Source organism: Peromyscus maniculatus, chromosome 9 (assembly GCF_049852395.1).
Source record: "Peromyscus maniculatus bairdii isolate BWxNUB_F1_BW_parent chromosome 9, HU_Pman_BW_mat_3.1, whole genome shotgun sequence".
Taxonomy (NCBI): Eukaryota; Metazoa; Chordata; class Mammalia; order Rodentia; family Cricetidae; genus Peromyscus; species Peromyscus maniculatus.
Window position 1 is genome coordinate 22,943,022 of NC_134860.1, and position 22,455 is coordinate 22,965,476.

A 22,455-nucleotide genomic window follows, 5' to 3' on the forward strand; every position below is an offset into this window, starting at 1 on the left:
TCCTTGAGGAAGACATAAAATTAATCTGGAAGATGTATGCCTGTTTCTGCGGGGACACGGGAAGCCATGGTGGCTACTACCATTCTGAGGCCGTCTCTAGACTCCCATCTTCAAACTCTTCCCTCTGGATTCCTACTGATATTAGAAGCAAGATAGCATTATGAACTTCTGTGGACTGATCTTACTGAAACAGGGCACTGGAGCTATGGTTTGCAATGCAGAATTGCATTTTCAGAGAGAGAGGCATTTGTCCAGAGAGCCACACACCAGGCATGGCCTCTCCTTGCATGGTTCAGTTTGTCTTGGAATTCATGAAGATGTCTAGGTTACTTTCAGGAGAAACAGCCTCTTGGTGCCTCTTCCACAGCATGACGTTGTTCTGTGACATCTCAGACAAGCAAAGGATTATGAGATGTCACTCAACTTTACTGGACTCTACTAAGTGCTCACTGGGTCATCTGCACTCTAGGCAGTGGCAGGCCAAGCAAATGAGCCAGGAAGGTGTGTAACTGAGGAAGTGACCTGGGGATTTAGAGAGGAGTACTATAATAGGCGCAGAACATGGAGGGAAGAATGCTAGAAGGCAGGCGGTCTTCACAGAAGGCCGAGGAAGGCACAAAAGAATGTTCAGTTGATCGAAGACTCGAAGGGATACATGCCGTAGGGCTGAGAGACAGCTGTCTAGGAGGACACATGGCCAGTAGAGAGGCCTGAGGCTGGGCTATGAACAACCTTCAGGTAAAGCAAAAAGACCTGAAAGGCTAGAGCTGGAAGAGTTTGGGGAGAGAGTGAACAGAGGCCAGATACCCACTCATCACCAAAGTGATTGGGCTTTTAGCCTCAGGAAGACAAGGGAGATGACAGAGAATGAGGGAGGGAATTGTGTGAGAGAGAGAATGAGAGGTGAAGGAGGTGGTCAGAGGGATGAGACCTGGGTAGGAGTGGGACAGTGTGTACGTGTCTGGGATACTTGAGTCATGTACGCCATACTTAAGACTGTAGCCCTGGGAACGCTGCCAGGCCAAGCTCTTGGCGATGCTTTTTGACCTTTGTTTTTCTCACGAGACATTTCATTGCATTATGGAAGCTGAACAGTATAGTGAAGCTCTATGGTCACTGCAGACCACTTCTGTTCCATCCCTGTAAGGCACCTCTGGCTGCTGTGGGCCACCTTCTGGTTCCTCACACCCCCACCACAGGAGTTAATACTCTGTATATTTTCCCGGTGTATATGCTGAGCTGTCGTGCCTATGTTCAAAGTATCACTAGAAAACTACAATGGCACCACTAAATAAGGCAAGCCTCTTGACACCTGAACTGTTCAGACTCTACACTTTCTTGTGCTTGTCTCTCCTCCTTATTTGCTTTAAGTGGAACTCAGAGAAGGCTCACAGCTCAGCCAATAAGTCTTTCTTTATCAGTTAAGCTTCTGGAATGTAATTTACATGATATAATGCTTCATCTTCTCAAAAGATATGTATTGATGTATTACAGACCATTGCCAACACTATGGAAAGGTTCCTCCTGCATCTGATACCCTACCCCACCCACAGTCCCCAGAAGCCACTGCCCCATCCTCCATGAGTACAGCATTGCCTCTTCTATGATGCCCTGGGGTGGCCCATCCTCCATGAGTGCAGCATTGCCTCTTTTATGATGCCCTGGGAAGCTCCATCCTCCATGAGTGCAGCATTGCCTCTTCTATGATGCCTTGTGCATCCATCTTCCTCCCTTTAGTACAATGCTCATGGCTGCTCTGCCCCCTTCTATTGATGGCCCCCTCCTCTTCACTATATAGTCATTATTAGCATCAGGAAAATATTGAACATTGGTTCCCACTCCATAGCTGCTCCCGTGCGATGTCTTGGGTGGCTCCTTGGCTTTGCATGGTATCTGAGGCTCATGATGCCCTTGTGGTGCTTACCACATTCCTGCATCTCCTATGAATGAGTAGATTCAGAGGCTTCATTTGACCTAGGGCAGACTGAAGCCTGGTGGTGTGTTTTCCCTCAGGACACCCACATGGCAGTAGCAAACAGCGATGACCAATGTCTAGAGGCATCAGTTCATGGGACAGACACCAGTAGGTCCATCACTCCTTCATTAGGAGCGGATGACTACACAGAGAAGCTTGCGCTCCTTGGCTCCCCAGATGTCTTGTGACTGGTGTAAAGTCTGGGCAACTTGAAAGCAGAAATCAGAGGCTGCTCCGAGACAGCAAGTGTGAGCCCATTCTCGGGAAGCATCTCACTCCTACCGCCTGGTAGCATGTCACTCACTCTTCTCCTCCCTCTCCTCTTCTCTCTCCCTCTCAGAATTCCAGTGCTGACCACCGGGTCCGACTGGACTTGGGCCTCTGGGACAAATTCAGTGAGCTGGCCACCAAGTGCATTATTAAGATCGTGGAGTTCGCCAAGCGTCTGCCGGGCTTCACCGGCCTGACCATCGCAGACCAGATCACCCTGCTCAAGGCTGCCTGCTTGGACATCTTGGTAGGAACCTTTCTGAACTCGAGAAAGAAGGAGGGAGTTGGCGGCTTCCAGGAGATTCTGATAAGACTACTTCCTACTCTCATTTCCTAGATCTGGAGAGCCCTTCCCATGTGTTGGAATTTCCCTGGACTGACAAAAGTTCAGAGATCCCTGGGTTTGACAGCACTTTCCTTGTATGTCTCTCTCCACTGTTAAAACCCCCACCCCCCACACCATGTGATCCTTCCTGGCCCTCAGTGATGGCTTGCCCCTGGCTTCTGCATAGCCTTTTCCAGACCCAGCCCAGTTACAAAGAGCACCTCCCTCCCTCTGTTCAAGAGCCCTCCTCACCTTGCCCTGGAGGCCCATGGGACATTTGCAGCCTACCCAGCCCTGCAGGTGCTCAGGACCGCTAGGATTCCCTGGCTAAACTGAATCCCTAGCCTAGCCCATGGCATAACTTTGTGAGGCTACCACCTGTGGTCTAGGGAAACTTTTGTCTTAATGCAGCTACTAAACCAGAGACCAGGCAGGTACAAACCAGGTCTGGAGGCTGCGAGCCCAGGATCAGCCAGCCAATGCTGTTGGATTCTTAGATCACAGGCCCTCCAGCTGTTTCCTCACTGGGTTGAGTTCTGTGGTCCCTTCCTGTCTAAAGTCTTCTCAGGTCTGCATCCTCATGACCCACCTAGGCTTAGTCTCCCCCAGAGGTCTACCACCTCATCATACCTTGGAAGTGGGTCTGCAGCTTGTCCATAGCAGCACTGTGGCCCTTTCTATGGCTGTGAAAATGGGGAATTCCTCAACCATAGCTTCCAGAGCCTTCAGAGAGGAAGGCTAGGTTCTCTTTTAAAACCATGGGGCTGGGGCTAGGGTAAAGGGATTTTAAAGGCAGACACTGCTTCCCACTGGAGGCCACTTATGCATACAGCCTTATGACTAAGAGGCAGGGCTTTTTCCTCATACTTCTCCTATTGCTCATGACATAAAAGTGGATTTTCAGGGAGCCACCCTCAGTTGATGTCGGGAAAAACCTCTGGGCTCCCTCTACCCCTGAGTAGACACTCCACTTAGGTGACTTAACCTCTGCTGAGCAACAGAGAGGTGTCTGCAGGGGGAACACAGAATGCAGAAGCCTGCTTCATGAAGGTCCTGCTCTGAGAGAGCACAGAGGATAGAGCCCCTAGGGAAGGACTGGAGACCACAAAAGAGCTCACCAGGCCTGAGGCCTTTAGGGTAAGGTAGAGAAGGCAGAAGTCCTGCAGGATGACAGTGTGCTCAAGTAGAGGGTGTGGAGCACAGTGAGGTTGTAAGCCATGACTGCAAACACAGGGAGGGGCAGGCTTCTAGAACAGAGTCTGCCTGTGCTCCACTGCGGGGTGCCCCTCCCCACCAACTCTGACTGGATTTCCTTCTGATCCCTGGTACTCTGCTGACTCTGCTCCTGGTGCCTACCTGTATGGCTACAAGCACATTGTATTATGAGATAGGGCCTTCCTTGAGTTTGAGTCTAATTCATTGTTTGCTGGGACACTGAGCAAAGCATGTGGCCTGAGCCCCATGGCTCTCATCTGTAAATAACAGGACTTTAGTCTGGAAGACTGAATATAGGGTATACACATTTGGTCTATGCTAGGCACCTACAAAGGACTTGTTATATTAGTCACCTTCCTTCTTGCTACAACCAAATACCTAAAAGAAGCATGTAAAAGAGGTGTATTTGAGCTCATGGTTTGAAGATACAAGCCATAAGGATCCCTGGCTGCAGGCTTGTGAGAAGGCCAGTCATATTGTATCCAGGGCCGGGCCGAGACAATGCCAGTTCTCAGTTGACTTCATGCTTCTTCCCTTTGTATTCAGACTGGAACCCCCTATAGCCTACGGGATGGTACCACACACATTCAGAGTGCATCTTGCCTGATCAGTTAAGCCCTTCTAAAATACCATAGTAGACACACCCCAAGCTGACATGAAGATTAGCCATCACAGTTGGTAAAGATCACCTTATTTTTGGTTGACTATTTTTGAAAACAGAATTTTGTTCCTCTTCTTCCCCCAGCACCTGGCTTGGTGCCTGAGAGATAAGTACTCAGGAAAAAGATATTTCAATCAAATTATGATTTATTTTGTAAAAAGTTATTTCTCAAAATGTGTGTCCTACTTATTATTTCCTGAATAACCTAGCTGTTCTTAGACATCTGCCAACATGTAACGAAAGAAGACACTAACGGTCTTCTACAGTGGGGCATGCTGCCCACGTGAGGCCCAGGCTCCTCAGGAGTTCCTGCATCTACCGTAATGCTGGTGGATGCTATCAGGACAGGCCGGCATAAGTGATCCAGCAAGTGGACATACATATTTTCTTCCTTCCAGATTCTCAGAATTTGCACCAGGTATACCCCAGAGCAAGACACCATGACCTTCTCTGATGGCCTTACTCTGAATCGAACCCAGATGCACAATGCTGGCTTCGGTCCTCTGACTGACCTTGTGTTCACCTTTGCCAACCAGCTCCTGCCTTTGGAAATGGATGACACAGAAACAGGCCTTCTCAGTGCCATCTGCTTAATCTGTGGAGGTACTGTTCACGAGTCCCCGCACAGAGCAAGTCGCAGGACAGCATGCGGCTCCACTGGGGTTCTTCTGCATGGAGAAAGGCAGTGGATAAAACCTCATGGAAGGAAGAGTGTTACTTTCTTTTGTTGTAAATTAAGTAGTGGTATTTGAGCTCCTGCTCTGAAAGAAATGCCAAAATCCAGTCGTCCAGTTTCTCTTGTGGGAAACAGGTACATTTGTAAAGGCAGGATCGTGCTGCTATATGCCTAAGGACACTTTAGTGATGACCCAAATGACTTGCATGTTATTTCTTAATATAGCTAGAATGATTCAAATCATTGCCTGGGATCCCTCACCATGCCCGTGTGCACCTGGTGAGCTGGAGTCAAGTATGGCCCCTTCTTTGTAGTGACCCCTGCTGGCTAACCAGAAGTCAACATTATTTCAAAAGTAATGGCTGTAATTAAGGGGCAGGCTTTTCTCTCTGGCTTTCACAGCCAGCCTGCCCAAGGTGCTTTTGTTCAGTTCAATACTGACACCATCTGGTCATGAAAGATAATTCTTGCCTCTGGACCCGAGCAGTAGGCATCAAAACTGTCTTCAAGTATCACTGCTTAAAGCAATTGCATTTATTCAGAGGAATGGGAAACAAGAGAGGGGATGGCCAGCAGCTCTTCAGCCTCGGGACACTAAACACTGAATACTTTCTCCTGCTATCCAGACCGCCAGGACCTTGAGGAACCAACAAAAGTAGACAAGCTCCAAGAACCACTGCTGGAAGCACTAAAGATTTACATTAGAAAACGGCGGCCCAGCAAGCCCCACATGTTTCCAAAGATCTTAATGAAAATCACAGATCTCCGCAGCATCAGCGCTAAAGGTATTTACTTCAAGGATGGATAGGAGGGCAGAGCTTTGCCAGCTTTTGCTTTTTAAAACCCATGTTTTAATCTTAGGAGTCTCATAACTGTGTAAGTTGGAAAATGTATCTCACAGAAATCCAAAGGAATTAAGCATTGTCTGAGCATGCATGTGTACACAGAGTTAAGAGTTCCTCAGGTTTCCTTAGGAAGACATTTTGACACTGTCTCTGGCATGAGATTAACAGAAGCAGAAAGCAGATGCCACTACCCAGTGATATTAAGATATTATTCAGTTTTCAAATGGGATGGCTAGTTAGAAGAGCAACTCTTCCAGATAATGTATGTATTTTTTTTAATTATTGTGGGGGCTCGAATGCATGCCCTTGAGGGTTAAAGGACAATTATATGGAGTCCCTTCTCTCTTTCCATCTCTATGTGCATTCAGGGGCACCCACTCAAGTCAACCCGCTTGCACAGCACACTCTTGGCCCTCTAAGCCATTTCACCATCACCCCCTTTTCAGAGTACATATTTAATTTTTTGAGTCTATACATTTCATTCCAGCTTCCAGATATCTCAGGTTTCTATACACTTGGCCTGTTGTGTTTTTTTTTTCCTTTGCATCCTAACCTCTAGAAAAAAAAAAAATGAGTAAGACTTGGGGTCACTGCGGCCACAGCTCTGGTATAGGCAAGTTAACTCCTGCAATTCTGAGTAAAGGAATTCTTGCCTGGCTGAGAGATATAAATATTCTCACCTCATGATTCTCACTCTATGTGGCAACTGAGGCAATTATCGGAATGCCTAGAGCCACCTCAGAGCTGAGTGCAGAGGGCTTTTCTATGTAGATGACTCAGCAACTGTTCCTTGTGCCAGCTGTGCTATTCCCTGTCACATCCTTCCCATCAGCAGACTCCACACGAGGATCTCGGCAAGCCAAGACACAAACACACATTTTAGAAGGTGCTTAAATGCACAGTGAACTTGTTTGACAAGAAATCTCAGTTCTTCTTTTTTTCAATGAGACGTTCTAAGTTCATCCCAGCATGGGATTAAGAGAAGCAAAAAGAGACCAATGCTTGAGTACATGTGACTACCACTCTCTGGATAGCTATGCCAGTGACCTGAGGACTAACAGCCATGTATAGAAATGTCCTAAGTCCTATATTAGCAGAGTGCAGCAAAACCCTGGCCACATGGTTCTGAAGCAGTTTTCCTGTTATGTGTACATTTCCATCTAACCAGCTGCATGTGGGGGCTGTGGGATCTGTGATAGCATAGAACCATCCAGCACTAGACTGGGTTGCAGAAAACAACTACATGTTGTGATTCCGGCCCATCCTTCCATTGCGGAAACTGCCCATCCCTTCACCTATATTCTTCTGATCTCCCATCAGGAACTTCTCTTTGTAAACTATATTTACTGAATCTGACTGAAGCACTGCAACTATCAAATTTGTACAGTACACGTTTCCACTGCTTTTCCTCAAAGTGAACACGTAACAGAGCTAGCCTCTGGAGTACCCAGTCAGTACATACTCCATATTCAAAGGGAGTGGCAGATCAGCCTCTGCCTGAGAACCAATCTGACTGGGATCTCAAAGCACACCTGACACTGACATTCTGGTGGCCAATATTCCCACTGTAAACACTCTTATGTTTTCACTTCTATTAAATGGGTTCTTTTCAACAAAGACACAGGCCACTTGATGCCTGTATTTCACAACTTTTTCACACAGCTGAGGGTGAATGTTGGTCCCTTCGTATCTAGCTCATATCTAACAAGCTTTTTATTATCTCTCTAAAAAGGTGCGGAACGTGTAATTACCTTGAAAATGGAAATTCCTGGATCAATGCCACCTCTCATTCAGGAAATGCTGGAGAATTCTGAAGGACATGAACCCTTGACCCCAAGTTCAAGTGGGAACCCAGCAGAGCACAGTCCCAGTGTCTCACCCAGCTCAGTGGAGAATAGTGGCGTCAGCCAGTCACCACTACTGCAGTGAGACACTTCCAGCTGCTGCAGACATTCCAGGACCTTCAGTTCCGGAGTGAAAACGCAAGGAAAACATTTTTACTGCTGCTTAGTTTTTGGACTGAAATATGTTAAACTCAAAAAGGACCAAGAAGTTTTCATATGTATCAATATATATTCCTTACTGTGTAACTTGCCTAGAAATACAAACTTTTCCAATTCTGAAATTCAGCCATTTCATGCCACCAGAAACTAGTTAAGAGCTTCTATTTTCCTCTCTGAACAGTCAAGATGCATGGCAAAGACCCAGCTGAGATGATTTAGCCCTGGTTAAGTTTCTGAAGACTTTGTACATACAGAAGTATGGCTCTGTTCTTTCTATCCTGTATGTTGGTGCTTTCTTTTGTCTTGCATACTCAATAACAAGACACCAAGGTTATGGAGCAGACTACTGTACATCACCGTGCGTCTTGCTTTCATGAATAACAAGGCTCACGGTAAGGAACCAGGACCTTTGTACAGTACAGGATAAGACTAAAGACACTCTGGTTTAAGTAATGTGGAAGCTTCTCCTTGCTTTTCGATGCTCTCAAGCTGCATCCTTTCTTTTATGTTGCCCAGATAGAGTATACCACTTCACTGCACTAGCAGAAGAGACTTCTGTATCAGTGTAACTGCCAGTTCAGTTAATCTAATGTCATTTGTTCAATTGTTAATGTCACTTTAAATTAAAAGTGGTTTATTCCTTAATGACACAACTACCGATGAAAAAAGATGCATTTTTACAGTCATGATAGCCTCCAAGGCAAAAACACTGTTCAGTGTTAGTAAGTTTGTTTACCTGTTCACAAGCCATTGGAGAGATATTCCAGGATAATCAGCAGGCTAGTCTATCTGGACTCTAGTAGCCCAGTGTCCTTCCTGACTCGCGCCTGATCCTGGGATTTCCCCCAGTCTTGACTCTTGAAGGTATGGGCAAGTGGCCTCCTCTGGCCTTGTTCAATCACTAGGACGCAGAGTGACAGCTGTGGTAGCGTGGTTGACAGACTCAAGTGTCAGGTTCTGAGTTCTCATGTAAGCACTAGTGGAATTTTTTGTTTTTGATATATTAGCAAAAGTCTGTGATGTACCTTCACTGGCTCTGTTTGTACATTGAGATGGTTTAACAGTGCTTTCTATGTTCATATACTGTTTACCTTTTTCCATGGAGTCTTCTGGCAAAGAATAAATATATTTATTTTAAAGGTGTGTGGAACTTTTACTATGTTTCACCTTCAGTAAAGAGTCTGAGAACACAGTTCCATTTTTAATGTTTAAATTTCATTTCAAAAAGCAGGTCTGTAGTCTGCAATCATGACAATTAAAATCTGTGCTAATGCACGGTAATCTATAACAATTCTACAAGCCAATCAGACAACACATGACATTTCAATGAGTAAAAAAGAGCATAAAACTGTATGTGTAAGAACAAAATGTTAAAAGGCCTACCACAATAATAAAAAACCATCAGTTACATCATCACATTAAAATAAGCCAGATGTACAAAATTCTGAGACAGAAAAGACAAAGGACAACACAAGATATTTTTGAAAAATGTTCGTGCTCTTTGGGCACTTAATTAAACATTGCAAAATCAACATCTTCTTCTTCATCAGACTCTGCAAAATATTTGACTTCTTTCCTAGCCCGACCAGTCCGTGGCAGAGCAGGTGGTTCAGAAGTGAAGTCTGAGGGGAAGATGTCTACATCTGAATCCTGATCAAAAGATGTTTTCTTCGGTTTCTAGACACCCCCCGACAAAAAAAAAAAAGTTTAAAAATCCCAAAGTAAAGGAAAGCCTACTGTTAAGAACTATTATTCCTTATATTTACATTTATGGCATATTGACAATAATCATACTTTTAAAATTAGAATTGACATGGTAACTTAATCCTAAAATGAATTATGGATGAAGGAAACCAGATTAGATATAGTAAGTAATTAGCCACTTTGGGCTCTTGTGTTTACCAAGACATAGTCTCATCAATGCAATATCACTATTCTGAAATTATTTCTTACTCAACAAGTATATACAATGTCCATATTAGAAATTATTCAAGTTGCCCTATTTTCAAGAACATATTCAGAATTCATGCGAGCAGAACAAGGCTATATATGCACAGTATGTAGCACACACTATCACAAGTGTTGATAAAATATTTAAAAAGTCACAGAATAGACAAGAGGTAGAAAAGGGAATTGATGGGAAAGAACAATTTATAAAGCTGTAACCATCCATATGTATACTTTTAAGTTTTAATAGGAAGAGAAAATAAGTGGCAAGGGGGATATACCTAAGGCCACTTATTCATTCAAAAAACAAAGAGTTTCTAAAGGGTCAGATTAATTAGGAACATTAGGTACAGTCAAACAAGCTCAATTTTTAGAAATCAAATTAGCCCAAGTTTATAAGAATAGTCTAATATTCAAGTAGCACACAACTACAATAGTTCAATAGATAAAGCAGAAGATCCTGAGGGAAGTTGACTTATAGTGCTTTCACACTGATGAGAGGTGATGTACAGCTCTTGCAGACATTACAACAGGGAGTGAGCACATGCAGTGCAGACCCTGAGCCACACTCAGGCGCTCCTGCTTACCTTGCTGGCTGTTTTAGCCGGTTTCCTCCCGGGGTTATAATCACCTTCATTTTCTGAGCCTGAAGCTTTCCTTTTCTTTGCCCCTCGGCCTTTACCTTAAAATACATGAAAAGAGTTTTCCTCCCAAAGGTCAATGCAACATAAGATAGATTCCCAAGTCTTACAATTATTTCTATACCCAATAGTGGAGCCAGCAATTCTACCCTCTTGCTATAAATGACATACATAAACTTTGACGGCACCATTTTAATTCTGGAATATACATGACTAAAGAGTATTTTAAAAATACACTTAAACAAGTGAGAAATACAGGAAATATATTTTTAAAAAAATACATTTAAAACAAGTAAAAAAAACCCTGGAAATAAGTTTCAATACTAAGCCCTGATTTAAAAAAAAAAAAAAAAAAAAAAAAAAGACTAGCGTTTTGCTAATATGACTCTTGTAAGAAGAACAAAACTTCTTACAAGAGTGCTTAAGTTACCTGTCACAGCTGATAAACTTACTAAGGTCTCAAACCACATATACCTATATATTGACCTCCACAGGTTCCATGAGAGTTTTCTTAGCTTTCCTCCTATTCTGTTTCTCTGACCTACATAAAGACCCTGCCTCAAATATACCAAACAAAGGAAGTGAGAGACAGAGGTGGGAGAAACTCAAGAGAGTTCATTGTAGCATCTTTTAAGCTTATTTTCGGTGTATCTCCTTAGTCTTGCCAGTGTTCTAACTGGTGAGTAATGATCTGAACTGCTCTGTGTCCTTCACTCCAATGCAGCACTGCTGCACAGTGCGAGTTACTGGTGTGTGACCCAGCTTCAAATAAACTAGGTATCCCAGCCGGGCAGTGGTGGTGCACAGGGAGGCAGAGCCAGGTGGATCTCTGTGAGTTCAAGGCCAGCCTGGTCTCCAAACCGAGTTCCAGGAAAGGCACAAAGCTACACAGAGAAACCCTGTCTCAAAAAACAAAACAAAACAAAAACTAGGTATCTCTTCACTAATTCAATAAAGCTGAAGAAACTAAATCCTTTCCTTACAGCACTGTTTAAAGGTTACACAAAGACAGTCCTCACCTTTTGGTGTTGGAGTCTTCTTTGGAATGCCAAATTCAGAATCTGAGTCAGAGTTTACAGTCTCGACGACTTTCTTCTGTTTAGGTGCTCTCTTGGCCTTAGGGGCTGTATCTGAAGGTGGTTTACCTATTAAGCAAACATCCTTTTAGTTGGTCAATGTAACATACTTACCAACAAACCAAGGTGAAATGAGTTCTGTAACAGTGATTTTTTTTTTTAAATTGCTGATTAAAAAAAGAAAAGAAAAGAAAAAAGAAAAGAAAAGAAAAGAAAAGAAAAATGGTTTCTCTCTGCTTGGTGCCAGTATGCCAGTATAAAGGCAAATATCCTTCCATGGATGACAAAATGAGTATTATTCAATTAGGCATAATTTAATTTTTAGGTAATTCAATTGAGATATTTTAAGCAAGGGACATTAAAAGGAATTAAACAGTATCTTTTAAATATATATTCATGACCAAAAAGTATCTTTGACACACTAATTATAACCACACACTAAGTTCTAGCTTATAAAAATGATTTAGTGGGAGGAAAACATTTTTATGGGGGTCCTCAAATAGAACAAATACAAAGCAACTCATTTTCCTCCAATAGTTGAAATCCAGACTTGGCATTTTTATGTGGAAAGAAACATGAAAATTCTAGATCAGTAGATGCAAGCCCTCACTTTGCCATATTATGTTTTAAAAACAAACCTGTTTTCTTTTCATCTGCAGTTCCATGTAATCACTTTTAACTTGTGTAATAAAAATGAGTGTGGAAAACAAATGTATTGGATAGACTGAAATGAACTACAGACTGTTCTATTAAAAATTGAAAAGTGTTGCTGACTTGATGGGAAAACAGAACTGAGTCTCAAGCTGAGATACTCAACATAATGCCCCTCACTGGCTAATAGCAGGAGGAACTGTATATGGTAGGGGTGGCCAAAGGCTATGGCTTTACTCTCTTTGTATCCTCATAACTAACTCTACCTCAGGAATCCAAAGGCAGCTCCTAGTACCAATGCAGATTCATTACAACAAGGCAATAGGGACCACAGCTTTCTCTGGTAGTGTTTTCAAGCTTCCAGGGACCACAGTTTTCTCTGGTAGTGTTTTCAAGCTTCCGGAAGCTATATGGCACTTTCCAACCCTCCACAAATTAGGCCAGATATCTAAATATTATAGGATGCCTTTTGTTGCAAAATATTGGAACTACAGAATGTAATGTGAACAGAAATCCATGTGACTCGGGGTTAACATAGATAGTTCTAAATGTCCTTCTCTTGAGATACTATCTGTAAATTGTATTTTAGGAAAGAAGTAGAGAAAGAAGATCTTGCCAAGGTCTTTGAAGGCAGTTTCCTAGTTCAGCTAATACAAGACCCATCCAGCTAGTAGAGAAACAGCTAAATGGGTTAGATGGAAGATAGTCTGGTCTTTTAGTTAATGTTAAACTAACTCATTAGCTTAATGAAGGAAAGAGGGTGACAGATTTCAAGAAGGGATACAAGTCCTACAGTATTTTATAAGATTCTCACATTAAGACTAAAAGAAAAAGATGTTTTAAAACATTTTAAAAATCTTTTTGATTGCTTAAAAACATTGACATGTCTGTTTTGGTTTTTTTTGTTTGTTTTTTTAACGTGCTCCATGTGCATGCAGTGCCCACATGACCAGAAGAGGGCATCAGATCCAAAGAACTAGAATTACAAATGGTTGTGGGTCCCCTGATAAGCACACTGGGAACTGAAGTCAGGTCCTGTGCAAGAACAAGTGCTCTTAACCCCCTGAGCCATTTCTCCAGCCTGAGAAATGATGTTTTGAAAGGAAATCAAAATCTGTCTCAGTTTGAGTTCTCCAGAAGCAGAACCTGACTGACCCCAGGGTATGGGGTCAAGTGTAAATCTTTACCCAGTAGGTGATGACAGAAAGTATAGAATTGAGACAATTAAGATCAGCTAGTCATAGTCATATCAAGCCAGTTATTACTCTTGGAGTTTAATTTATCTACGTGGGGAACTTTAGAGAGCTAATACAACAATCCCAGACTCGGAATATGAGAGGCAAGGACACTGAGCTACTTCTACATCAGCTTTCCTCAATCACTGGTGGAAGGTAGCTGGGGGCGGAGTTAATAGTCCAGCACAACTGCAAAGTCATCAGATAAAGAAATGTAGACATGGGCCAACATATCCTGAAGAAGTGAGAAGAGCCTGTTATGGGCAGTCACTAAAATGCTAGCTAGACACGCTTCTTTTCTCTGAGCAGTCTCATAGCAGTTCTAGTGAATTCAGATAAAACACAGACTTTCAAGATTGTTGTTATGCTACACTCAACACACATGTGTTTCTATGGTGTATACTACAGATTTTCTTTTCTTTTAGGGAACAGTTCATGTGATTTAATATCTCAACTAGATGTGTATTTTTACAGTAGATATTATTTTCAAAGGCAAAGCACTAATATTGACTTCAAAGAGACCAAGATACATGATTTGCATATTATGTAACATTAATGAATCAACTCAGCATTTCATGAACAATCTAAGGCTATAGTGGTGAGAAAAAACTTTGATTCAGAAAATTGTATTGACCAATACTCCATGTAGGGAGTGGAAGGAAACAGAACTATCAAATTATAGAATCAAGATAAAATATGTATTCTCTACCCAATCTAACAAAGAGCTTTATAGGAAAACTATCCTTGGTTATAATTATTTATTCTTGAGAATTTCACATATTTATATAATAAAACATAATATCCATCCTATGTACCATCTCCAACTTCTATCATATTCATCTCAGCATGTCCTTCTTCCAATTTCATTTTCTTATAACCCATGAAATCCAATTAATGCTCATCCTACCAGTAGGAATACCCTAAAAAAAATCCCCTCCCATGAGGTTATCAACTGCCAAGAGCTCTATAGTAAGGGGTAGGGCCTAGAGAGTGCCCAAAGTTTCAATATAACTATCATGGGATTATTTTATAATGACAAAAGCTTTATGAAATCATCCCTCTGTCCCACCTCCCTTCCTTTGACTGGTGTGCCTCTGCCTCCCAAATGCTGGGATTAAAAGAATGTACCACAACTGCCTGGCTAAACTGTAATCTTAGCATGTTTTACTTCATATACAGAATATGAACTTAAACACTTGAAAGTGGATGGGGAAAACTATATTTGTAAAATATATTTTAGCAATCCCTTTAGCAATTATTAGAAAGCAAAGGGGGAATCTCTTAATATTGTAATAGTAAGTTTCATAGTGAAGTACTCATGCAAATTATTTCAAATTATATTAAATTCCCTTTCACATCAGTCAACTCTACATAGCTTATGTAATAACACAGGCAGGTATAAAGTACGTACCCTTTTTAGCAGCGACTGTTTTACTTGGAACTTTATCTGTTTGCTTCAGACCAAATGATGGTGCAAAAACAGAAGCAGTATCTTCTTCATTACTGTCAAATTTAGCTGAATCTAAAAATTTCAAAGCTTTTTTTTAGTAAAGAGACTCTATAAGGACCTCTGAGTAAACTGATTCTTTGATGACTTCTCTTTAGCTAATAAATTGATCTTGTAAGTTTCTATTTTGATCATATAATCCACAATATACAAACAGCTGAAAATAGAAAATATACCAATGTTATACCTCAAAAATGTTAACTCTGTTGTGAAACAATATACAAATGCACATGGCAATGAAAATTAATAATATCAAAAGTTAAATATTTAAAAAACAACTGTTCAAAAGTATATACTAGTGATTTGTTTTCAGATGAAGAGGCGCACTGTGATCATTTTAATATCTACACAAACACTGTTAATCGCTCCAGAAAACTAGTGCTAATGCCCAAATCTAAAAGAGCAGTAAGCACTCATGATTTTAATCAACAAATCATTGAAGACTAATTTTAAAGTTAAACTTATCTTCATTTTACTTTTTTGAGGGAGGAGACAGGGTCTTGCAATGTAGCCCATATTGGCTTCAAACTTAAAATCCTTCTGCCTCAACCTCCCAAGTGCTAGGATTATAGGCATGTGCCACCATGCTCAGCTTCAGCTTATTTTTGTCCACAAATTAGTTTAATTTAGCAATCAACTCTTCCCTCCCTCAAACCATAGCAAGAATATTTTAAATGGCCTCTGGGACTTAATACTTTTACATGACTATTTTGACAAGCTGTGTCAACAATGAATGTTTATACTTCAAGAAAATATACCAAATCTAGGTGTGTCTGTAGGAATATATTTAAAAATCCAGAACAAGGGCTTGGGAGATAGCTCAGCCATTAATGCCCACAGGGAAAGCAAAGGGAGTATATTGTCCTGCCTGAGATCCTAGACCACAACAGGCAGAGAAAGGAAATTCCTCCTACACCAAAAACTAAGCAGCCATGCAAACTGAAATGGCCAATTTCAAGCTCAAGAAGAGACCTGCTTCAATATATAAAGTGGAGAACACCAAAGACAACAGCTGTCATCAACCTTGGGCTTCCACATGCACACATGTGCACATCCTCATACACACCATACACATAGTATGTCAATGACATAAAGATAGTCCATCAATTAAGTGACCTTAAAAATTCTACACACACACAAAAAAAATGCACTAAAAAGACATACCTTTGTTATATTTTCTCCTATGAAAAGTTTGTTCTCTCAGCTATAAGAATTTGGTATGACAAACCTGCACCTATCCAGTACCTTTACAGATGTAAATAGATTCACATCACCACAAAAATCAAATTTTAATCTTCTAAAGTTTTTTTATATTTTTCTCATTATTACATCTTATATGTAGACACTACACCCACCAGGCTAGCATCTGCCTAGCATGTCTGCCTACACGCTTCCATAATGCCTATTCTAACCAATCAGTAAGTCTTATCACATTGAGTAAAAAGTAAAGTCTTCCACTCATGAAAAACTCTGCAATTAAATCCTGGCCTAATGGTTTTTCTAGTGTTCTCTCTACCAAGTACAACAATCATATAATAATTAACTAATGAAAAGACTAAAAGAACATACCATCTTCTGACTTCTGAGAGTATGAAGGAAATGAAAAGAGATTCCCAAAATCCTGACTTTTTTTGTCATATGACGATTTTCTATTAGAAAGAAAATATCACAAAGAGGATGTAATCAAAATACCCTACATAATATACACTGCACGATTATAATAAAAAAACTTTATTTTTTTTCCCTTTCTCTATTAAAGACAGGGCAACACCTGCATCTTGCCCCTTTCCTCACAAATTTATGTAAGTAAACATATGAATACAAATATAAGATAAAAATACTGATTTAACATGAAATAAGAATGGAAACTGGACAATGGTTTAAAGTTATTCACATTATTAGCAAAGGTCCAAAGAGAAAGGTAGACTCACTATCATAGAAGGTGGTCATACCATTCCTGACACCAGACCAGAGACTGGTCAAGTGGCTAGTTATATTGAGTTACAATGTCTTTAAAATATAAAACTAATTAGTTCACAAATCTCACATTCTTCATATTAATGCTGACATTCATCAAAAGCAATAAAAGTAATCAAGGACAAATCTACTGGAAAAACAAATTTCCTAATTCTAAAGAACTAGAAACATTTCCCAAACCAGGTGCTGTCCAAATATACTCCATGAGGATTAGATTTTTGTAAACAACATTTTACTGGAACAAACTATACTCATTTACTTACATGTTGTTTGAGGCTACTTTCTTACTATAAGGGCAGCAATGAACAGCTGTTACAAAGCCATATGACAGGGACATAGAAAATATTTATTCTAAAGCCCTTCATGAAAAAGCTTGCCAATCTTACAAGTAACAGCTAGGGAAGAGCTGCAGTATTAACGAACTAATTGTCTCATAAAGAAACCTTTAGCTAAAATTGATCATTTCTTGGCACTCATGGTAAGAGCTTACTGGATATCATTGCTGCATTACTTACTCTGGAGTGGCTTTTGATTTGCCTGGAGAAAATGCATACTCATCTTTATCTAAGCCATCTGAAGGAACAAATTCATCTTCCCCATCATTTGCTATGGGAGATGCTTTAACTTTCAGTTCTTCTAAATCATTATTGTCATCGTCATCATCAGCATCCTCCTCCTCCTCTTCTGAGAAATCAAAGGTGTACTTAGGTCTTTCAGCTAGCAGGAAAACAGAAATGAATGTTAACAGGACACAGTGACATGTATTCATAGTTCCAGATAATTAGTGCCCAGGAGCTGTGGTGCCACCCTGGGTGAAAGAGAGAGGGATTCACTCAAGAGCAACAAAAGAATGTGAAAAACACAAAACCATAAATTTACCACTTAAATTTTTTTTTTTTTAGTAATTTATTTAACTTTATTTTATGTGCATTGATGTGAAGGTATCTTTTAAAGTATGCAAGAAAAAGATAAACACTTAGAGAACAAAAAGTATGATATCTATCTTACACTTTCTAGGAGGCTGGGACAATACTCTGTATTAGTTAGAATAACATAAACTGATGGGACTACTTGTTTAAGATATTGCTCATATTATTCAAAAGCCCAGAAAAAGAGATTGGTATGTACTGTGTCACATTTCCCCTGTACAAAGGATTATCAATACAAGATTTCCCATTTCTTTAACTACAAATGACAAAACTTACATTCTTTTAAAAACACTAAACTTGCCAGGCGGTGGTGGCGCACGCCTTTAATCCCAGCACTTGGGAGGCAGAGGCAGGCGGATCTCTGTGAGTTCGAGGCCAGCCTGGTCTCCAAAGCGAGTTCCAGGAAAGGCGCAAAGCTACACAGAGAAACCCTGTCTCGAAAAACCAAAAAAAAAAAAAAAAAAAAAAACCACTAAACTTTCTTTTAGCTTGTCTAAGTAAAAATGTTTATTTCCCTTTAGGGTTAGTTGTACTTTAAAATAATAATCATAAGGACCAGCTCAACTAGCAAGTACTGCCAAGTACACAAAAAACTCTGGATTTAAGTCCCAGTAACATATACACCGGGCATGTTGGTACATGCCTGTAATCCTAACACTGGGTAGGAAGAGTTGGGAGAATAAGAATATCATGGTCATACTCAGCTACATAGCAATTTTGAGGCTGGCCTAAAAAAAGGTAAATTTTCACATGGATAAGGTAGAAAACAACTATAGAGAAGGGCATACTGGCATAATGCAACTAAGTTTTATTTTAATTTCTAGCATGCAATATAGAGGAGAATTTTTAAACTATTTGAACACTCAAGAATTTCACACTTCACTTTTCGTGTTTGGAAAAACCTAAACAATTTTTGAAGCATTAATTTTCATGTAACTTTATCCAACTATGTCAATTATTCACCTGTATCGTTTATACCTATACCCACTAAGAAAAGTAACTTATCCACTTAATGAGAGAATCAAAGAATTTAAGGCCTGGCATGCAATCAAAAATGTTATTTGCCAGAGTTAAACAACAATAAAGTTGTAATGCTCATTTTAATGAATTAAAGCATAAGAAAATGTAAGGAAATTCATAAAACAAACTAATTAGATTTTAATTATCTGAGTACTTCCAATTAATGAATATTCAGGAAGATTAAATCATATGCTTAACAGCAATAAACCAAGAAGACAAGCTGCTGTAGTCCAACTTTAGCATTATATTTAAAAGAACTGAGTACAAAGAATGAGAAAACTCAGATATAAATGGTAGAATATAAACACAGAGTACTTCCAACAGAGCCACCACAGCTGCCAATATTACAATTTTTGGGTTTGGGGTTTGTTTGTTTATTTTTTAACAAATATCCCAAAGCTATAGATGGAACATTATCTAAGCTTTAAGAATAAAATGCATTAAGAGAACATGCTTTGGGGCTGGAGAGATTTCTTAGTGGTTAAGAACACTGGCTGCTCCTGAAGAAGACTCAGATTTGGTTCCTAGCACCCACATGGCAGCTCACACCATAACTCCAGCTCCAGGGGATCCAGTACTCTTGATCTCAGTAGGCACACATGCATTGCACAGACACACAAGTAAAACATTTATATACATAATAAAACAGATCTTTAAAAACATAATTCACTTTGTCTTTCTTTAGAGTGATTTAATACTTTAGTGACACTGATAATACTATTGATGAACCCAATTTATAGGTCAATGATAATATACAATAAAATAAATATAAATTGTATCACAATACCGGCTGCTCTCCTAAGCAAAGAATCTCTTGGAATAACCACAGGTTCTGTTTCTTCCAAGTCACTCTCTGACTTGGACTCATCATCTGACCAAGGGTTCCGTTTCTTCACTTTCTTTGCGTTTGGTTTACCAGATGATGTGGGTGTTTTTCTAACTCTGGTACCTACAAGCAAGACAATGGTAATATAAACACCTATTCAAAGTTCTAGCAAAGCTTTTCTATGAAAGGTTCATTATAAAATAGAAATATGTATATGAAAACTAAAGATATTACTTGTACTACTAAAAATCAATCAATCAATCAAAATCAGTAAATTGTAGAAATACCCTGTAGTTCTTTTCTTTCTTACACAAAACATGCACAAAAGCATTCCAATGCCTTACCAGGCTCCTTTTTCTCCCTTTTGGGTTTGGGACCTTTATTTACAGGAGCTGATGGGGTCAATGTCTCCTCTCCTGTACCTTCTACTGGTGTTCCACTAAATTCTTCATCAAATTCTACTTTCACTACTGTGGTATCAGGATCACCCTATGTGTTAAAAAACAAACCAAATCCAATCATGAGTAAAAGTAAATCAGCAGTGCGTATTTTAGAGATACAGTTTCACCCAACAGTTTCTTCATACCAGGTAAGTTCTTTAAATGTGCTCCACTTGAAACATGTTTTATTTCATTTACCTGTTTCAAATGACACTGCCTATAACCCTAACATTCTGATATACTCAGTGAGATGATAGCCACTTAGAAAATATCATAAAGAGTAAGATAGGCTCTTGGTTGTCAAAGGAACTATGAAACCAGTAGCTAAATACTCTAAGTTACCCACAGAATCAGTGCCTATACCTGAGGTTCCTACAGACTAGAAAAACGTTTTCAAATTACTGAAAGAAAATGGGCAACAGATAAATTTTGTGAGGTACTATAAGGCTGACTAACCCAAAGTTAATGGTAAGGGCAGGGGAATTGGTAGGTAGGTACACGGGTTAATGCACCACAAGTTGAAACTGAGTGAATGATAGCAGGGGCTAAAGGGAATGTGAACAGTTCTCCTTAGGAGGACCAGAGAAATGCCCGTAGTCTTTCTGACTGACTCTGGAAGAATCACTAAGTTTGCCAGGTAGGTAGAAAAGTGGTGAAAGCAACAAGATGAGAAAGAAAGCAGGGCCTCAAACCAGGGTAATGAGCTAGTTTCAGCCATGCGAAGTTTGAGGGGCTTTGGGCATCTGGAGCCTGGACATTATAGCTGAGACAGATTTAAGAGTTACTGTTTTAAGTGGGCAAAGCTCAGGGCAGACAGGGATGAGGTTACTGACATTACATCACGTAGAAAAAAAGAATGATAAGAAACTAACCTAACAAACAACAATTGAAAAGGACAGAGGCTACTGAGCTAAGGGGAAAGCCAAATATGTAAAGACACAGGCTAGAGGAAGGTCATATACACCTCAGTCATTAGACAGTCTGCTCTAGTGTCAAAATGTTCCTACGCTTCAAATTGCTTCAAATATTAGCTCTGCACAGAAAAATAAAAAATTAAAAAATTCTCTGGCCTATAACTCCAACTTAGACTCATTTCCCTAGTCACAAAGAGCCTGTATTCTCAGTTTTGTATTGGATATATCTGCATCCATATTCCTTGGGCTGTAAAACAAACTGGTCTAGACCATTAGCCTCTATAAGACCATCATACATCCTGCTTTCTTGGCTCTGAACATTCACTCTAGTCTTTACAATTGGCTGATTCTGGCTGATCCTACTCAAAAGTGGATAAATTTCATAATTATTTATTTAAGTTCTTGCTAGTAACTGCCAATGCCAATGCAAAATGTGCTTAATAGTGTTTAACAAAAAACATTGAGATTATAGAAAGTGATGTTACTTTGAAAACCAAATAGACCTTATTCTCTGCTTAACACTCCCTTAATTAGTCATGATATAGAATTGTTATTTATAAAGTTGATAGTTTTTGTTAAGATTTAATTTAGAAAGACATTCAGTGGCGTGTTTCTCATTCTGAACACTGAATTTAGGCCAGGCCCTGTAGTCCCAATGTACTCAGGAGACTGATGCAGAAGATCAAGGAAGCCCATGAGTTGGAGGCCAAACAGAGGGGATAAGAGAGCGGGAACAATTAAACAAGTGGCTCTAAACAAACGTGTGACCTTTGACCAACAGAGTGTTCTTCCACAGCTCAACTGCTCTCAGAGAACACTTCCTATCACATCAATACACATTACAAATCATAAAGCACGATTAAACTTAAAGTAGAGTCTACCAATGAGCTGATACAGGAACATGTGATACCTTCTTCTTCTTCAGCAGTTTCCTGCTGGCATCTGCCTTCATAGCAGTAATTTCAGGAACAATTCTTCTCCCATAAGGTGATGGCATTGTCTCCTCCAGCTGAAGTTTCTTTACCTTAGGTTTGCCAACTTTACCTTTTATTGCTTTTCCAGACATTCCTGCCAGAATATCTTCTCGTTCTTGTGCTTCCACTTTCTGAAATATGGGGGGAGGGGAAACATAAACAGCTCTTTACAAAAACCGATCACTATTGCATAAGAACCTGAAATAAATTTTATTCGTTGTTAAGAAACAAAGCTTTCTTTTCAGCTGATCTAATCTGAAACAAAATAATGGGAAAAGAAAAAAAACTTTTAAGTCAGAAGACCTGAGTTTTAATGCTAATTCATGTACGTAGCTTCTTATCCTTAAT

General features: G+C 40.1%; 2 protein-coding genes across 8 annotated transcripts in view; one reads left to right on the top strand and one right to left on the bottom strand.

Annotated features, from left to right (window-relative positions):
- Rarb (retinoic acid receptor beta) overlaps positions 1–9,109 on the top strand; it is a 347,580-nt gene extending 338,471 nt beyond the window's left edge. For all 7 annotated transcript variants that reach the window (XM_076544465.1, XM_076544464.1, XM_042284363.2 and 4 more), the window contains 4 exons: positions 2,316–2,492; positions 4,845–5,049; positions 5,749–5,907; positions 7,700–9,109. In XM_076544465.1, coding sequence (XP_076400580.1) covers positions 2,316–2,492; positions 4,845–5,049; positions 5,749–5,907; positions 7,700–7,896 — 738 coding nt within the window. In that variant the 3' untranslated portion in view covers positions 7,897–9,109. The remainder of the gene's footprint in view (positions 1–2,315; positions 2,493–4,844; positions 5,050–5,748; positions 5,908–7,699) is intronic.
- Positions 9,110–9,158: 49 nt separating this feature from the next.
- The window catches only part of Top2b (DNA topoisomerase II beta), a 63,535-nt gene continuing 50,238 nt past the window's right edge, over positions 9,159–22,455 (bottom strand). The window contains exons 28-36 of the mRNA XM_076544463.1: positions 22,044–22,238; positions 20,124–20,268; positions 19,741–19,902; positions 17,520–17,721; positions 16,597–16,676; positions 14,932–15,042; positions 11,578–11,703; positions 10,505–10,599; positions 9,159–9,647 (exon numbers count right to left, since the gene is read on the bottom strand). Of these exons, the coding sequence (XP_076400578.1) occupies positions 9,480–9,647; positions 10,505–10,599; positions 11,578–11,703; positions 14,932–15,042; positions 16,597–16,676; positions 17,520–17,721; positions 19,741–19,902; positions 20,124–20,268; positions 22,044–22,238 (1,284 nt within the window). The 3' untranslated portion in view covers positions 9,159–9,479. The remainder of the gene's footprint in view (positions 9,648–10,504; positions 10,600–11,577; positions 11,704–14,931; positions 15,043–16,596; positions 16,677–17,519; positions 17,722–19,740; positions 19,903–20,123; positions 20,269–22,043; positions 22,239–22,455) is intronic.